General features: G+C 49.5%; 1 protein-coding gene across 2 annotated transcripts; it reads left to right on the top strand.

The window, feature by feature from the left end:
• The first annotated feature begins 3507 nt into the window (after positions 1-3507).
• On the top strand, positions 3508-16458 carry abt1 (activator of basal transcription 1). Of its 2 annotated transcripts, XM_078207366.1 has the most exons (4): positions 3523-3663; positions 3703-3874; positions 4942-5117; positions 15656-16458. In XM_078207366.1, the coding sequence occupies exons 1-4, from the start codon at positions 3535-3537 to the stop codon at positions 16019-16021; spliced, it is 843 nt and encodes a 280-aa protein (XP_078063492.1). In that variant the 5' UTR covers positions 3523-3534; the 3' UTR covers positions 16022-16458. The 2 variants fall into 2 exon arrangements, with proteins under 2 accessions (XP_078063491.1, XP_078063492.1); XM_078207365.1 differs by having other exon boundaries at positions 3508-3874.
• The last annotated feature ends 2693 nt before the right edge of the window (positions 16459-19151 follow it).

Raw genomic sequence — 19151 nt, 5'->3', positions numbered from 1 at the left:
TTGAGGTACAGGGCACAGTTTACGAGCAATACAGGCTCCTTGTGCTACCTCACCTTTGCGCGCCAATTCTCCTCGGACTAAACTTTATGGCCCACATGAGGAGTGTGATCCTACAGTACGGTGGGCCACTCCCTTCACTGGCAGTAGGGAACCAGCCGCAGCCTCCAAATTGCCCAAAGCGCCCCGCGTGCAATCTATCCACCCTGAAGATCACGACACCATCCCTTTTTAAAAATCTGGTACCTGGCTGCAAGCCCATCGCTACTAAAAGTAGGCGTTACAGCGCTGAGGACCGGATCTTTATTAGATCTGAGGTTCAGCGGCTCCTCAAGGAAGGGATCATACAGGCCAGTGCTAGTCCGTGGAGAGCGCAGGTCGTGGTAGTCAAAAGCGGGAACAAACCTCGGATGGTCATCGACTATAGTCAGACCATTAATAGATACACGCAGCTGGATGCGTATCCTCTCCCGCGCATTTCTGATATGGTCAATCAGATTGCGCAGTATCGAGTGTTTTCTACCATAGACCTTAAGTCCGCCTACCATCAACTCCCCATCCGCCCAGAGGACCGACAATATACGGCTTTTGAGGCGGATGGTCGTCTATACCAATTCCTCAGGGTTCCATTTGGTGTCACCAATGGGGTCTCGGTCTTCCAGCGTGCTATGGACCGAATGGTGGACCAGAACGGGTTGCGGGCTACCTTCCCGTACCTGGATAACGTCACCATCTGCAGCCATGACCAGCAGGACCACGACACGAATCTCCAACACTTTCTACGCACTGCATCTCGCCTGAATCTGACCTATAACAGGGAGAAGTGCGTATTCCGTACGCGTAGGTTAGCCATCCTCGGATACGTGGTGGAAAACGGGGTCATTGGCCCTGATCCAGACCGTATGCGCCCACTCACTGAACTTCCCTTGCCCGCTAGCACGAAAGCACTGAGGAGATGCCTCGGGTTCTTTTCGTATTATGCACAGTGGGTCCCCAACTACGCGGACAAAGCTCGTCCGCTCATTAAGTCCACGACCTTCCCACTTACGCCGGAGGCCCAATTGGCCTTCAAGGTTTTGAAAAGCGACATCTCGAAAGCCACGATGCACGCGGTGGATGAATCCATCCCTTTCCAGGTGGAGAGTGATGCATCGGACTTCGCCCTAGCCGCCACACTAAACCAGGCAGGCAGGCCCGTCGCGTTTTTTTCCCGCACCCTTCAAGGCCCAGAGATTCGGCACTCAGCGGTGGAAAAGGAGGCTCAGGCCATTGTGGAGGCAGTCAGACACTGGCGCCATTACCTGGCAGGTAAGCGGTTCACCCTGATCACGGATCAACGATCCGTGGCGTTTATGTTCAGTAACACGCAGAGGGGCAAGATCAAGAACGATAAGATCTTGCGGTGGAGAATTGAGCTCTCCACCTATAATTACGATATTATGTATCGTCCAGGGAAGCTCAATGAGCCCTCGGATGCCCTCTCGCGCGGAACATGCGCCATCATGCAGGAGGACCGCTTGAAGGCTCTCCACAATGATCTGTGTCATCCTGGAGTCACCAGACTCTACCACTTCATAAAAGCCCGCAACCTACCCTACTCGGTGGAGGAGGTCAGGTCAGTTACTAGAAGTTGTCGGATTTGCGCAGAATGCAAACCACACTTTTATCGACCAGACCGGGCACATTTGGTCAAGGCCACTCGCCCTTTTGAGAGGCTGAGTGTAGATTTTAAGGGCCCCCTTCCCTCAACGGATCGGAATGTCTATTTTCTTAACATAATAGACGAATTTTCCCGGTTTCCGTTTGTTTTCCCCTGTGCGGACACGTCGACTGCCACCGTCATCAAGGCATTCAGTGAGCTTTTTACCCTGTTCGGGTACCCCTGCTATATTCATAGCGACAGGGGCTCGTCGTTCATGAGCAACGACTTGAGGCAATTCCTGCTCTCATTCGGGATTGCCTCTAGTAGAACCACGAGCTACAACCCTAGGGGTAACGGACAGGTGGAAAGGGAGAATGCTACAGTCTGGAAGGCTGTCCTACTGGCACTGAAATCCAAGGGCCTTCCAGTCTCCCGGTGGCAGGAGGTCCTTCCAACTGCGCTCCATTCTATCCGCTCCCTCCTGTGTACGGCAACCAATGCTACTCCCCACGAGAGGATGTTCTCATTCCCTCGGAAGTCGTCCTCGGGGACCTCATTGCCAGCCTGGTTGACGTACCCAGGACCCGTCCTTCTGCGGCGCCATGTGAGGGCTCGCAAGTCCGACCCCTTGGTCGAACCGGTCCAACTCCTCCACGCCAACCCTCAGTATGCCTATGTGGCATATCCTGACGGGCGAGAGGACACTGTCTCCATTAGAGACCTGGCGCCCGCAGGGGACGTAGCAACTCCTGTCGCTCCTATTCCCCCAGTCACAGATCCACTACTCCTCATTACTTCCCCAGACGTGGCGCGGTCAGCACCGGGACCAGTGCATAACACTTTTACTCCCATGTACAGCTTGCCTGAGACTCGGAGATCGGCGCCACCATCATCACCACCACCACCACCACCAAACGTTCCAGGATCCCCTACACCATCGCCTCATCAGGGCCGGCCGGCCCGGGAGTCTTTGAGGGGACAGCCAGATGTTGTTTTGAGAGAGCCACCGCAAGCACCTGCTCCGGTTTCGCAACCGGCGTTGAGAAGATCGCAGCGTCGGTGTGGTCCTCCAGACCGTCTGGACTTGTGAATCCTGTTATTTTTTTTGTCATTGTCTGTTTTCATCCACCCCGCCACCTTTGGTTCCTAAAGGAGGGGTGAATGTGGTGAACCATCGTTGGTTCACCACTGGGGTTGTTATTGTATTACTGTTGGGCTAGGGTGTTGTTGTTATGGGGGTTGTACTATGTTGTTGGGATAGGGTGTTTACCTGTCCTGGGTGTTATCATGGCACACTCCAGTGGGGTCCCGCCTCCGGTGGCAGGGTATAAGACCCCCTGCTCCGGCAGGACCCCTTCAGTCTGAACGGGTGAATTTGTGTTAGTAGTTTCATTGTTAATGTATTAAAGCCTTCAGTTCTAAAGCCTTGTTTCCGGGTGCTCATTGAGGTGCATCAAGACAATAGCTGTTATATTATAGCACATTATAGCTGTCCTGTCTGGAGACAAGACACATCTCTTTAACCTGTGATTAATGCTCCCTCCACCCACATTGTCTGTACCTTTAAGACCTGGCTGGCTTTAGGGATTCGCATTCTAATCAGTATTCTGTAACTTGATTTTGTGTCTCTGTGCACTGTTTGAGAGCAGATTTCCATTCCATCTGACGAAGGGGCAGCGCTCCGAAAGCTTATGGTATTTGCTACCAAATAAACCTGTTGGACTTTCACCTGGTGTTGTGAGACTTCTTACTGTATACACACACACACATATATATATTCAGATCGCAGGGGCTTGGTCCCTCCCACTCTCTCTATTCAGGGTCCGGGGTTCCTTTCCCTCTGTATATACGTACATATATATATTCAGATTGCGGGGTCTCGGTCTCTCTCTGTCATGGCGGCTGGAAGTAGTTTCTGTGCCGGTGATTGCGAGGCCCCAGTCGCCGGGCTGGACTCGGCCTCTTCCCGGGGGGATGAGGCCCCAGTCGCCGGGCTGGACTCGGCCTCTTCCCGGGGGGATGAGGCCCCAGTCGCCGGGCTGGACTCTTCCCGGGGGGATGAGGCCCGGGTCGCCGGGCTGGACTCGGCCTCTCCGCGAGCCCGGGCTCCTGTCCCCGGGGTTCTGTATCTCGGTTTCATTCCCCCGGGGCTGAGGCCCAAACACCTACGGAATATGATGAGTGTTTTCGGGGAGGTGGGCAGAGTTTTCCTCCAGGAGGCTGACCAGCAGCACGGTGAGAGCGGGAACGAGAGACAGGCAATGCGGCCCTTCAGGCCCCTGCTAGCCCCTCTGTAGTCTGCGGTTTCCAGCACTGACTTTCATCTCCCCCCACATTATAGTCTCTCCACCCGGACACCTGCCCAAACCCCCTTCAGCCTGCTCTCTCTCTCCGTCGAGACATCTGTTCCAAACCACCCCCCTCCCGTCTCCCCCCCCCCCTCGCGTCTCCCCCCCCCCCCTCACGTCTCCCCCCCCCTGCGTCTCCCCCCCCCCTGCGTCTCCCCCCCCCCCCGCGTCTCCCCCCCCGCGTCTCCCCCCCCCGCGTCCCCCCCTCCCCCCCGCGTCCCCCCCTCCCCCCCGCGTCCCCCCCTCCCCCCCGCGTCCCCCCCTCCCCCCCGCGTCCCCCCCCCCCCCCCGCGTCCCCCCCCCCCCCCGCGTCCCCCCCTCCCCCCCGCGTCCCCCCCTCCCCCCCGCGTCCCCCCCTCCCCCCCGCGTCCCCCCCTCCCCCCCGCGTCCCCCCCTCCCCCCCGCGTCCCCCCCTCCCCCCCGCGTCCCCCCCTCCCCCCCGCGTCCCCCCCTCCCCCCCGCGTCCCCCCCTCCCCCCCGCGTCCCCCCCTCCCCCCCGCGTCTCCCCCCCCGCCGCGTCCCCCCCACCCCTGTCTCCCCCTGCCCCCTCCAACCCCCGTCTCCCCCCCTGACCCCTGTCTCCGCCCACCTGCGTCTCCCACCCCCGTCTCTCCCCCCGCCCCCCCTCCCGTCTCTCCCCCCGCCCCCCCCTCCCGTCTCTCCCCCCGCCCCCCCCTCCCGTCTCTCCCCCCGCCCCCCCCTCCCGTCTCTCCCCCCGCCCCCCCCGTCTCTCCCCCCGCCCCCCCCGTCTCTCCCCCCGTGCCTCCCGCGCTCCCCCGTCTCCCCCCACCCTCCCTTCCCTATCCCTTCTCCCCACCCCCCTTCCCCCGCCTCCTCTTCCTTCTCTTTTTGAACCACTGTTTATCGGGGGGATAGGCACAAGCTGAATACCCAGGACAGGGCTATGTGCGGGTGCAGTATGCGGTGACAGACTCGTTCCCTTGTATATTTCAGGTAGACGAGGATCCCGGGGCAAGAAAAAGACCAGGCGACGGGGGAAGAGCTTCATCGAGGGTTGGGTAGAGTTCCAGGACAAAGCCATAGCCAAAAGGGTGGCCACAAGTCTCCACAACACTCCAATTGGAACCCGCAAGCGTAGCCGCTTCCACGACGACTTGTGGAACATTAAGGTGAGCAAGAGGACTCTCAAAGTGGCAATAAGATAAAGAGTGGTTACTTTACTGGATTTTAATGCAGGTGTCCAGTGAAATGACTGTGGAATTTACAAACAGTTAATGAAACAAATCAACCATAAGCCAGTCTCAATTTTGGTGACCCACCAAAAGACTGAATTGTTGTAAAATCCCATCTTGGTTCACTAATAACTGAGTGACAAGAAACATTGCATCCTTACCTGGCCTGACCTCCATGCGACTCCAGACACACACCAATTTGTTTGACTCTTCCTTTTGAAATGGTCCAGCAAGTCAATGAGATCCAAGGCGGCTCACTGAACTAACTCCCACGAGGCCGGTGTCCCTTCACCAAATCCAGACTTATTTACAATAGTTAGTAATACTTGACAGCTACTTCCCAGTACAGAGTATACATAGAGTGCCTGTAACCTGGACACTCACGACGCAGCTACGTCCACAGTGTCCATTTGAGACTCTGAGATTCCAGTGACTGGAGTCGGAAAGCGGGAGCCATCAGGTTGTGGAATTTCTTCCGAGGCTTTTGATGTGCTGTGTATAGATCGTTCCAGCTTTTAAGTGGTCTATGTGTTTTTGTAGAATGGTATCTCCTCTGCAGATTTTGTACAAAACTGATCCTGCCCTCGAGTTGACTGTGCCTTGTAATCACACAGTTCCATTCTAATTTAATAACACTTTATCGCCCGCCTCTAGGTGTCTCTACTGGTTGGTGGTGGTGTGGGGGGATCCTGTGGGTAGCAAAACAGGCGCAAAGTTTCTCTACTGTCGTTCTTGTGTTTGATGAATTCACCCTGTGTACGTCCATCCAGTTTGAATGGGCATCTACCATTGAACACATGGATGGTCCGGCATAGTCGACGTGTAGCTGAGTCCATGGTCTTCCTGGCAATTCCCAAGGCTTTTTGCTACCAAATAAACCTGTTGGACTTTAACCTGGTGTTGCTAGACTTCTTACTGTGTTTACCCCAGTCCAACGCCGGCATCTCCACATCAATTCCCAAGGGTGCAGGGGAACTGCTGGTGACAGCTTCTGTCCTTGTTGGCATTGCCGACAGTGACCCATGAGCGCGGCTATGTCCGTATCCATGCCTGGCCACCATTTTTGTCATTCCTGGGTGGCTATGATGGGATGGCCGCCCTGACTCCTCAGGATAACAACTCTGGAGCCCCATAGGAGTATGCCATCTTCCACAATCAGCTGCTCTCACCGGCTCCAGTACGGAGGGAGTATGGGCTGTAATAGCCTTTTTGTTTCCCCAGTCAGTACGAGGCCTGGGTCTTTTAGAGTCCACAGCCAACTATTATTTGCTGCCATTGGTAGAGTTACCAAAAAGTTCATTGTCATCATCGGTCTCTTCCATTGGGGGTACCACCAATGGGGTGTTTGCTAACAGTAGCCGACTCGAGGCATCTGCGTTGCCTACTCGGCTCCTGGATGGTGTTCTAATCGTTAATTGTAAGTGGCCAGTAATAAAGCCCGCTGCTGGATTTGGGCCATAGCTATGGGTGGCACTGCCTTGTCCTCCCGAAGCAGTCCCAGGCTTGTGGTCCGTGATAAATGAATTTTCGCCCATGCAGGTACTAGTGGAATTTTTAAATTCCAAATATTACCACCCACCCTTTTTTATTGTGGGCGTATTTGCGTTCCACAATAGGCAAGGTCCTGGAAGCGTACGCAATTGGGCATTCCTCTCAGTTGAGCCACCTATATACCAATATCAGATGCCATGTGGGGAGACGCCGCAGGTCAGTAATAATTCTTTCCTGGGATCATAACGTGCCAGAATGTTAGCCGGGACAAGTTGTTTTACTTTACTGATCCTTTTTTAGTAGTTGGTGTAATGGGGCCAGGATGGAGGCAAGGTTGGGTATAAATTTCCCATAATAAGTTACCAACTCCAGAAAAGATTTTGGCTCCTGGATGGACGTGGGAGCCTTTGATCACTTGCATCTTGTCTTCGGAAGGTTTAGATCAGACTTGTCTACTCTGCAGCTGAGGGAGGTCTCTTGGGGGACCTGAAGTATACATTTCTTAGAATCATAGAATCACTATAGTACAGAAGGAGGCCATCCAGCCCATTAAGTCTGTACTGACCACAATCCCACCCAGGCCCTATTCCCGTAACCCCACACATTTACCCTGCTAATTTCCTGACACTAGGGTCAATTTAGCATGGCCAATCAACCTAACCCGCACATCTTTGGACTGTGGGAGGAAACTGGAGCACCCGGAGGAAACCCGTGCAAACATGGGGAGAAAGTGCAAACTCCACACAGACAGTGACCTAAATTGGGAATCGAACCCAGGTCCCTGGAGCTGTGAAGCAGCAGAGCCAACCACTGCCACCGTGCTGTCCACAGGTGCATGCCTGCCTTGGAAAAATCAGTTTAGAACTTCAAGGTTCCCTAGGTTCCTATTCATTTTTCTTGTTACGAGGACACCATCCAGATAAATAACTACCTGAGGTAGACCTTGTAAGATGTTCTCCATCATTCGTTAGAAAATTGCGCAGGATGACGATATCCCAAATGGCAATCTAGTGTTTTGGTAAAGGCCTTTTATGAGTGAATTGTTGAATATCCCTAATTGTAAGTACACGAGACTCATATCAAGTTTTGAAAACAAAAGTGCTCCTGCCAACTTCGCATAGAAAGTTAAAGTTTATTTATTCGTGTCACATGTAGGCTTACATTGACACTGCAATGAAGTTACTGTGAAAATCCCCTAATCGCCACACTCTGGCACCTGTTCAGGTACATTGAGGGAAAATTTAGCATGGTCAATGCACCTAACCTGCATGTCTTTCAGACTGAGAGAGGAAACTGGAGCACCCAGATGACACCCATGCAGACATGGGGAAAATGTGCAGACTCTGCACAGAGCGACTCAAACCGGGAAATGAACCCGGGTCCCTGGTGATGTGAGGCAGCAGTGCTCAGCACCGTGCCACCGAGCCGCCTACAAGCCCTTGATCCAAGGGATTGGTATTTAAACAGCTGCGAAGGAACGGTTTATGTTTGTTTAAAATCCCCGGACTGATCCATACAACTTCAAAATTGGTACGACCTGTGCAGCCCATTCCGCAAATTGGACTGGTTTGATGATCCCTTCATGTTCCAGTCTCTGGATTTCAGTTTCAACTTTTTCCCATAAAGTAAATGGTACTGAACGGGCCTTGCAAAACTGGAATTGCTTCCTATTCAACATGTCAGGTCACCTTGGCTCCTTTGATAGTCCCTAGACCTTCCTAGAAAACCTCAGGATATTTTAACAGGACTTCACTAAGATGGCCAATCTCTAGCTAAAAGATTTAGAGCCAATCTAGGTGGATCTGTTGCAACCAATTTCGCCCCATTAGGCTTGGCCCCGACCCCTCCGCTACAATCATTGGTAACTGAACCAGTTGCATTTCATAGGAGACAGTGACAGAGGTTGTACCCACAATTTGCAAAGGTTTCCCTGTATTGGATCTCCGTCTTGATTGAAGTTGAGGGTTGGAATCCAGAGCGAATTTCTGGAACACTGATTCTCTGACCAACCGATACAGCCACACCCGTATTGATCTCAATTAATACCGAATGCCCATTTAACCACAAATTTATCTTGATTGCTTCCGATTTGGACATCTAAATGCAATTTAATTGTTCTAAGTCAAATGTAAGTGGACCTTCCAGGGTGTGAACTCTCCTGGAGGCGATTCTATGGTTTTTCTGAACCTAGATCTTGTAGGGCTCCTTTGCTGTTTTGACTCTGCATACCGGCAACAATTACAATCCACTACCAAATGGAATTCTGAAGGGACTTGGGTTGCAGTTTGGCTTTGCTTTGGGGCTGTGCTGTGGGCAGAATGTGTAGTTACGTGTATCTGGATGCTTCCTGAGTGTGGCTATGTAATCGACTGCACTCAAGTGGTGGTCCCTGAACTCAGTCGAACAGGTGTGGGTGTCCACTTCCATTGGGATGCCTGTAGCATTATCCAATGATAAGGTCAGCTGTGGCGCCTGTTTAAAATCCATTTGAGTTTCAGCTAATAGGTGTTTTTGAAAAGTTACATTCTTAATCCCACATACCAGATGGTCTCTAAGCAACTTGTTACGGGTTAAACTGAATTCACATACTTCAAATAGTCATCTTAACATAGTTAGGAAACCCATAACCAATTGCCCTGGCTCTTGGGTTGCCAATAACACTGATAACATCTCAGAATCAGAGGTGGCTTGGGGTCATGGTATTCTCTTAACTTGTTTAGTCAATTCTTGAAAGGTTTTAGTATCTGGTGCCTCAGGGCAAGTTTAACTGAATGATAGCAAATGTTGAAGCCCCGCAGGCAGTCAGGAGAACTGCTTGTTGTTTCTCATCTGCCATAATATTGTTTGCCCGGAAAAAAAAAAGTAACTCATGCGTTCCACATGTTGGGCCCAGTCCTTGACGGCAGGGTTGAAACGGGTCTCGTCTTCCAAATAAAGGCATGATGCACAGGAATGGCTTACCCCAACTTACACCAACTGTTGCAAATGAGTTCCTTCAAGAATCATGCTTTACCTCGCCCCCACAAGGCCGGTGTCCCTTCACCAAATCCAGATTTATTTACAACAGTTATTAATACTCAGACTAGAATGGGGTGGCATGGTGGCACAGTGGTTAGCACTGCTGCCTCTCAGCCCCAGGGACCCGGGTTCAATTCCAGCCTCAGGTCACTGCCTGTGTGAAGTTTGCACTTTCTCTCCGTGTCTGCGTGAGTTTCCTCTGGGTGCTCCAGTTTCCCCTCTCAGTCCAAAGATGTGCGGGTTAGGTTGATTGGCCATGTTAAATTGACTCTAGTGTCGGGGGATTAGCAGGGTAAATGAGGATTATGGAAATAGGGCCTGGTTGGGATTGTGGTTGGTATGGACTCAATGGGCTGAATGGTCTCCTTCTATACTGTAGGGATTCTATGATACTTCTGAGTGCAGAGTTTACACCCTGAACAAACAACAAAAAGCTATGGTTTCGAGAGTGATTTCGGGATCCAATCAGAGACAACATTACAACCAGCGAGCAATTACAAAAAATAATTTAAAAGACCTAATGGACTGTTTTATCTAAGTATAGAAATTATGTTACCACTGTAGAGAGCACTGGACAGATCCATCTCAGCCCTTGGAAAGGATATATGGGCTGTTGTGGGAAATTTACCACCGGACTCAGACTTGGAGGTTTCAACAATACAGTTTTATTTTGGACACGAAGCTTCGGGGGAAAGCACTGGTACTCCGCAGTACTTGGCAGCTACCTTCTCAACTACACAATAGCAGTTGATCATTTTTATACCTTTTACACAATAGGTAGTACGGATATTAGCCATTTAACACATTGCTATAAGTTGAGTAGGCAGATTACAGACATCGGTAGTTAACACATCGTTACAAGCAGACAGGGACAGACATGGGCAGTTAACATAGCATTGTTCATAGAATGGATACATTTCCTCCATCAATGACTGGTTTCAATCTATACATTCAGTGATTGGTGTTGTTGCATTTATGTATTTATGTTCCCATCTATGGCTGATCTTATTATCAGTCTTATTGTTCTGGGTCTGCCCTTATCTTAAAGTGCCTCAAGCTCTGACTAGCTTCCTGCAGCATTTCGGTTCCTGCATGTTTTAACTTTAAGTAACTTGTAATCATAGAAATCATAGAAACCCTACAGTGCAGAAGGAGGCCATTCGGCCCATCGAGTCTGCACCGACCACAATCCCACCCAGGCCCTACCCCCATATCCCTACATATTTTACCCACTAATCCCTCCAACCTACGCATCTCAGGACACTAAGGGGCAATTTTAGCATGGCCAATCAACCTAACCCGCACATCTTTGGACTGTGGGAGGAAACCGGAGCACCCGGAGGAAACCCACGCAGACACGAGGAGAATGTGCAAACTCCACACAGACAGTGACCCGAGCCGGGAATCGAACCCGGGACCCTGGAGCTGTGAAGCAGCAGTGCTAACCACTGCTATCGTGCCGCCCTTTGTCTGTGCTAAAAGCCAGTGCCTGTTTAATATCCCTTCCCAGGTAACCATTTTGTGTGCCAGGCAACCATTTCTTTAATTCCCCCACAACAGGGCCTTGGAGGAGTGCAGTGCAGGTTCACCAGATGAATAATAGGTCTAAAGTGAAATTATGAGAGCAGGCTGCATAGAGTAGGCTTATTTTTCATTGCGTATAGAAGATTAAGATCTGACTGAGAAGTTTATGAAATGAATTGGTAGGTCGTTAGAGAGAAATGATTTACGTGTGGACAAATCCAGATCAAAATTAGAGCTAGGCCAATGAAGGATGACGTCAGGAAGTGCATCTTCTCACAGCACAGTAAAAATTTGGAAACAAAATGCTGGCGCACAATGAAATTTTAAATCAAAATTGAAAACCAGATGGGGAAATGGTGGCATAATGGTGCTGCCACTGGACTAGTACAAAATTATGAGGGACATAGATAGGGTAGGTAGGAAGAAACATTTCCCTTTGGTGGAGGGGTTAATAACCAGGAGGCACTGATTTAAGGTAAGGAATGAGAGACTTGGAGGGGATTTTTCACCCAGAGGGTGGTGGGAATCTGGAACTCAGTACCTGAAAGGGTGGTAAAGGTGGGAACCCTCACAATATTTAAGAAACATTTAGATGAGCACTTGAAACGCCACAGCATATAAGGCTATGGACCAAGCACTGGAAAGTGAGATTAAAATAGATTGGCTTGATGGCCAGCACAAGTAAAGGGTCTCTTTCTGTGCTGTAAAACTCTATGACTTTATTTCTAATCAGAGGCCCAGATTAATGCTCTGGGGACAAAGCCCACCACAGCAGCTGATGGAATTTAAATGAATCTGGAACATAAAGCTAGCCTCAATAATGGTGACCATGAAACGATCATCAATTGTTGAAAATACCCACCTGGTTCACTTATGTCCTTTAGGGAAGGAAATCTGCTATCCTTATCTGATCTGACCTCCACATGACTCCAGACCCACAGCAATATGTGGTTGACTCTCAACTGCCTCTGAAATGGCTACTCAGTTCAGGGCAATTAGGGATGACAACAAATATTAGCCTTGCTAGCGACACCCACATCCTATGAAAGAATAAAGAAAACTGAATAGATTTTTGTCCAGGTAAGAATGGAAATAGAGCTAAGATCCAGACTATCTAATTGAATGGCAGACAAGAAGCTGAAAGAAACACTTTGGGATATTTTACTAAGTTAAAGGTATAATATGAATATTTGAAAATGTTCACTTTGTCCATGTGAAAGAGGAAAATAAGCACTAATGGTTACACAACAAGCAGGCTCGAAGGGCTGAATGGCCTCCTCCTGCTTCTATCTTCTATGTTTCTATTGCAGCTTTAGTTGGTGTTTTGAGGTGAAAATAATTTTGAAACTGTATTATACTTTGAAAGGTAAGAACATGCAGTGAATCAACGATTCTAATGTGAAGTAAACATGCTATTGTTTGTGATAAGTACACAGAAATCTTCAAATGACTGACAATTCTGCAAGAAACTGCAGTATAAACCCAGTACAAAAACCAAACACAAGACAGAATTTAATGTTTGTGCTCAGGCATTTTGGAAGAGTTCCGAGAGAGATAGCAGGGGCATTGCTCCACATAGAATCCTTGCAATGCCAAAGAGGGCCATTCGGTCCTTCAAGTCTGCGCTGACTCTCTGAAAAAGCATCTTATCCAGACCCGTGCTCCCGCCCCATCCCCGTAATCCCAAGCATTTACCATGGCTAATCCGCCTAACCTACACATTTTATAATATCAAAGGATAATTTAGCATGGCCAATCCACCTAACCTGCACTATTTGGACCGTGGGAGGAAACTGGAGTACCCAGAGGAAACCCACACAGACAAGGGGAGAACGTGCAAACTCTACACAGTCACCCAAGGCTCGTATCCCTGGCGCTGTGGAGCAGCAGTGCTAGCCACAGCACCACCCAACAATTTGCTCAAGAAAGGAGTCATCCCAGAAAGAACACTAGTAATCTAATGTACATCTATATTACATCTATGTAATTCTGATATTTTAGAGGGGCAGAACTTGTCCAGGGAATTATAGACCAGTCCGTTTAATGTTAGTGGTGGGAAATATAATGGCATCCTTACTGATGCAGAGAATAAATCATTTAGAAATGACATATAATAATGAGCAGTCAACATAGAACAGTACAGCACAGCACAGGCCCTTCGGCCCTCGATGTTGTGCCGAGCTTTGTCCGAAACCAAGATCAAGCTATCCCACTCCCTATCATTCTGCTGTGCTCCATGTGCCTATCCAATAACTGCTTGAAAGTTCCTAAAGTGTCCGACTCCACTATCACAGCAGGCAGTCCAGCGTGGATATCCAACATGGATATCAAAAGGGAAAATCTTACTTGGTCAATATTATTGAATATTTTGAGGAGGTAACAGAGAGTAGACACTAGTAATGTAGTAGATGGTAGCACAGTGGTTAGCACTGCTGCTTCACAGCTCCAGGGTCCCGGGTTCGATTCCCGGCTCGGGTCACTGTCTGTGTGGAGTTTGCACATTCTCCTCGTGTCTGCGTGGGTTTCCTCCGGGTGCTCCGGTTTCCTCCCACAGTCCAAAGATGTGCGGGTTAGGTAGTTTGGCCAGGTTAAAAAAATTGCCCCTTAGAGTCCTGGGATGCATAGGTTGGAGGGATTAGCGGGTAAAATATGTGGGGGTAGGGCCTGGGTGGGATTGTGGTCGGTGCAGACTCGATGGGCCGAATGGCCTCCTTCTGCACTGTAGGGTTTCTATGATTTCTATGTCTGGATTTTCAAAAGGCCCTTGATAAAGTGCCCAGAACAGACTGATGAATAAGGGCAGAGAATGTGAAGTCAGGGGACAAGTGACAGAATGGATTGCTAACAGAGTGGGAGTAAAGGGTGATTATTCAGAGTGGCAGAAGGTGAGAAGTGGAGTACCACAAGAATTAGTGCTGGGATCACTGCTGTCCACAATTTACATTCACCTTTTGGACTTTGGAATCATAAACACAATTTCTTAATTTGCGGATGTTGTCAAATTGGAGAATAGTCAATAGTGAGGAGGAACGCAACACAATACAGAAGGACATTGGAGGCGATGGTGAATTTCATTGTTTATGTCTGCCTTTGCCCAAAGGAGGCTTACAAGTTCTGGTAAATGGTCCACATTTTCCAGGATCTCGGCTTTGATCTTAATGGAGGGTGAGGTGTTTTGCTTTGCGAGTTGGAAGAGGACCTTGGTTTTCCAGGTGTATGATGAAAAGTCCGAGTGTCTCACTTGGCCATTTCAGAGAGTAGTTAAGATTCATAGAACATAGAATAGTACAGCACAGGAACAGGCCTTTCAACCCAGTGTTGTGCCGAACAAAACTGCTGTGGGTCTGGAGTCACGTGTAGGCCGGACCAGGTAATGACAGCAGATTTCCTTCACAGCTGGGTTTTTACAAAGATCAACTATAGTTTTTTGGTGATCATTACTGAGACTAACTTTATATTCAAAATATTATTAATTGAATTTGTGTTCTGCCCAACTACATGCATTATCCTGGGCCTTTGGATTATTAGTCCGCTATGCCTCCCCATTGGTGTGTCATAAATCCTGCATAATCCTCATTTCACACACATTTGTTACCTCTGGATTTGACTATTCCTGTCTTTCCTGACCATCCTCCCACCTGGCACCCACCATCAACTTGAACCCATCCAAAATTCTTCTGCCAAATCCAAACTTCAGGCAAGTCCTGTTCACTCATCAGCCTATACACTCTGACTTATCTTTCTGCTGGTCTGGCAGTGTCTCCATAGAATGATTACTGTGCAGAAGGAGGCCATTCAACCATCATATCTGCACCAGCTCTCCAATTGAGCAATTTTCTTCGTGCCATCCATCAGCCCCCCCCTCCACCCGCCCGCCTGCTAACGGTGTAATTCCAATCTCTTGATTTTCAAATCTGCGTCTTTGTCTTCAAATGTTTTCTTGACCTCACTGTTGCCTGTCTCTAATCTTTCCAATTGCCACATGGACAAATTCTCAATGCCTCTTCACATTTCAAATCCAACTCTTTGACAAAGATTTTGGTCAGCTGATGTGGCTCAGTGTCAGTTCCTTAGGATGAGCTAAAGATGATGTGTACTGAGGACTTGTTCTGTGGAGTGGTGAGCTGGCTAACTCCTGATCTGAGGACAAGACCCTCTATGTAAAGCAAACACCAGAGTGGCATAAATCAACCAGCATATTCTGGAGATTTGCAGCTGCCAGTACATCACTCCTTCCCCTGAACTCACTGATCCGCACTGTAATAACAGCCTGTTTCTATTAATGCTGTTATCTATCGAACCAAATTCATCTAATGTTTGTAACCTTCATAACAGTTCCAAGAGAGAGAGTTTCTCTGTGCTATTGAGCTTGTTTTTGGGTCTGAATGTCAGAGTCTAGCTCCCACTATTGCTGAATATGTGTGTGTCTCTGTTCCTGACAGTACCTGCACCGCTTCAAGTGGACTCACCTGAGTGAACGTCTGGCTTATGAGAAGCTGGTTCGTCGACAGAGGATGCGGGCAGAAGTTTCCCAGGCCAAGCGCGAGACCAACTTCTTCCTTCAGAATGTGGAGAAGAGTAAAGGCTTGGAGAAGCTGCAGGAAGCGAAGAGGAAGAAGGGGCAAGAGTGGCAAGAGAAGAGCTGGCACTTCCGTCAGCGGCCAACCGAGGCGGAGATCCAGGCCAGCAAGGCTGCTAGCCACAGCAAAGCCCGGGAACTTGAGAAGGCAGCTGAACTCCACAGGAAATCCCAGTCCAATGTCACACTTCTTGCCAAGATCTTCAACCCCACAAAGGCACAGAAGTAGGCCCTTTCCAGGGGTAATGGACTCCAGCTCAAGGTGGAGGCAAACCCTGCTCTCTCTCTGGGCTGTGGAGGAGGATCCGCAGTGTGGATATGAAGTGGGTGCCTTATTGGCAGTGAATGCTACCTATTGTATGTGATACCAAAGATTTGCCCACAAACACTGTGGACCAGACTGGGCACGATGGCAGGTCTGAGGGCATTGGGGTCTTGAGGAACTGTCACATTGGGGCATCTGGAACTGGGTTCCGTGATCTGTGTGTGAAAATGCACAGCACTCCAGTCATGGATTGGCGGACTGCAGCCCTGGGCTACGTCGGTAACAGAATCAGAACAGATTACTGCATTCACTGCAGGAAGGGGTTTATTCAACTGACTGTATTTTGCAGAAGTTTTATTTTGTATATTGATTGTTTTCAGTAATAAACTTGATGTTCCAACTGTGCTGCCCATTGCTGTTTGCAGTCAGCATTCCATTAGCACAGTGATCATTGTGTGAGACAGACTTTCCTCTGGTCTATATGGATTTCAGTAAGGCATTTGACAAAGTCCCACATGGCAGGTTGGTTAAGAAGGTTAAGGCTCATGGGATACAAGGAGAAGTGGCTAGATGGATGGAGAACTGGCTTGGCCATAGGAGACAGAGGGTAGCGGTCGAAGGGTCTTTTTCCGGCTGGAGGTCTGTGACCAGTGGTGTTCCGCAGGGCTCTGCACTGGGACCTCTGCTATTTGTGATATATATAAATGATTTGGAAGAAGGTGTAGCTGGTGTTATCAGCAAGTTTGCGGATGACACGAAGATGGCTGGACTTGCGGATAGCGAAGAGCATTGTCAGGCAATACAGCAGGATATAGATAGGCTGGAAAATTGGGCGGAGAGGTGGCAGATGGAATTTAATACAGATAAATGCGAAGTGATGCATTTTGGAAGAAATAATGGAGGGAGGAGTTATACAATAAATGGCAGAGCCATCAGGAGTATAGAAACACAGAGGGACCTAGGTGTGTAAGTCCACAAATCCTTGAAGGTGGCAACACAGGTGGTGAAGAAGGCATATGGTATGCTTGCCTTTATAGGACGGGGTATAGAGTATAAAAGCTGGAGTCTGATGTTGCAGCTGTATAAAACGCTGGTTCGGCCACATTTGGAGTACTGTGTCCAGTTCTGGTCGCCGCACTACCAGAAGGACATGGAGGCGTTAGAGAGAGTGCAGAGAAGGTTTACCAGGATGTTGCCTGGTATGGAGGGTCTTAGCTATGAGGAGAGATTGGGTAAACTGGGGTTGTTCTCCCTGGAAAGACGGAGAATGAGGGGAGATCTAATAGAGGTGTACAAGATTATGAAGGGGATAGATAGGGTGAACGGTGGGAAGCTTTTTCCCAGGTCGGAGGTGACGAGCACGAGGGGTCACGGGCTCAAGGTGAGAGGGGCGAAGTATAACTCAGATATTAGAGGGATGTTTTTTACACAGAGGGTGGTGGGGGCCTGGAATGCGCTGCCAAGTAGGGTGGTTGAGGCAGGCACGCTGACATCGTTTAAGACTTACCTGGTTAGTCACATGAGCAGCCTGGGAATGGAGGAATACAAACGATTGGTATCGTTGGACCAAGGAGCGGCACAGGCTTGGAGGGCCGAAGGGCCTGTTTCCTGTGCTGTTTTGTTCTTTGGTCACTGTATTCATCCCACTGTATATACCCATTCAGCACCAAGCTCGATCAATATTAAAGCAATCCCAACTGATCCCACTTCCCTGCTCTCTCCCCATAGCCCTGTATCAATCCCAAACTAATCTCACTGCTCCGCTCTCTCCACTTAGCCCTGCATCAATCCCAAACTAATCCCACTTCTCTGCTCTCTCCCCATAGCCCTGTGTCAATCCCAAACTAATCCCACTTCCTTTCTCTCTCCTGTAGATCAGAAGTGTGGGGCTGAAGTACCAACAAAACAATAACAAGACTTTTTAAATAACTGAATTTCTCTCATTTCAGGCATAAACCTTGCTGGGGTGGCTGGTGTCCTTGGGCAGCAGCATTGCCTGGATGTTGAGCAGGACGCCACCCTGGGCGATGGTGACTCTTCCCAGTAGGTCGTTGTGAATGGCGAGCTGCAGGTGGAAGGGGATGGTGTGGGTCTTGCCCAGGGCCATGTTGCCGGCCGGTTTGAGCATCTCGGCGGTCAGGTGCTCAAGCATGGTGGCCAAGTAGACCGGCACCCACCCGCTTGGCATAGTGGCTCTCGTAATGCATTTTGGAAGGTCTATTAAAGATTGGAAATATACAGTAAATGGCAGAACCCTTAAGAGTAGTGATAGGCAGAGGGATCTGGGTGTACAGGTACACAGGTCACTGAAAGTGACAACGCAGGTGGAGAAGGTAGTCAAAGAGGCATAACGACATGCTTGCCTTCATCGGCCGGGGCATTGAGTTTAAAAATTGGCATGTCATGTTGCAGCTTTATAGAACCTTCGTTAGGCCGTACTTGGAATATGGTGTTCAATTCTGGTCACCACATTACCAGAAGGATGTGGAGGCTTTGAGAAGGTACAGAAAAGATTTACCAGGATGTTGCCTGGCATGGAGGGCATTAACTATGAGGAAAGGTTGGAGAAACTTGGTTTGTTCTCACTGGGACGACAGGTTGAGGGTCAACCTGATAGAAGTCTACAGGATTATGAGGGGCGAGGACGGAGTGGATAGTCAGAAGCTTTTTCCCAGGGTGGAAGAGTCAATTACTAGGGGGCATACTACGCGGCGGCACGGTGGTTAGCACTGCTGCTTCACAGCTCCAGGGACCTGGGTTCAAATCCCAGCTCGGGTCACTGTGTGGAGTTTGCAAATTCTCCCTGTGTCTCCATGGGTTTCCTCCGGGTGCTCCGGTTTCCTCCCACAGTCCAAATATGTGCGGGCTAGGTTGATTGGCCATTCTAAATTGCCCCTTTGTGTCCCGGGATGCATAGGTTAGAGGGATTAGTGGGTAAATATGTAGTGATATGGGGATAGGGCCTGGGTGGGATTGTGGTTGGTGCAGACTCGATGGGCCGAATGGCCGCTTTCTGCACTGTAGGGTTTCTATGATAAGTTTAAAGTGCGAGGGGCAAGGTTTAAAGGAGATGTGCGAGGCCAGTTTTTACACA

The sequence above is a fragment of the Mustelus asterias genome, unplaced genomic scaffold (assembly GCF_964213995.1).
Source record: "Mustelus asterias unplaced genomic scaffold, sMusAst1.hap1.1 HAP1_SCAFFOLD_2246, whole genome shotgun sequence".
Taxonomy (NCBI): Eukaryota; Metazoa; Chordata; class Chondrichthyes; order Carcharhiniformes; family Triakidae; genus Mustelus; species Mustelus asterias.
The sequence above is the reverse complement of the archived record's forward strand: the minus strand, read 5'-3'. Positions and strand labels throughout refer to the sequence as shown.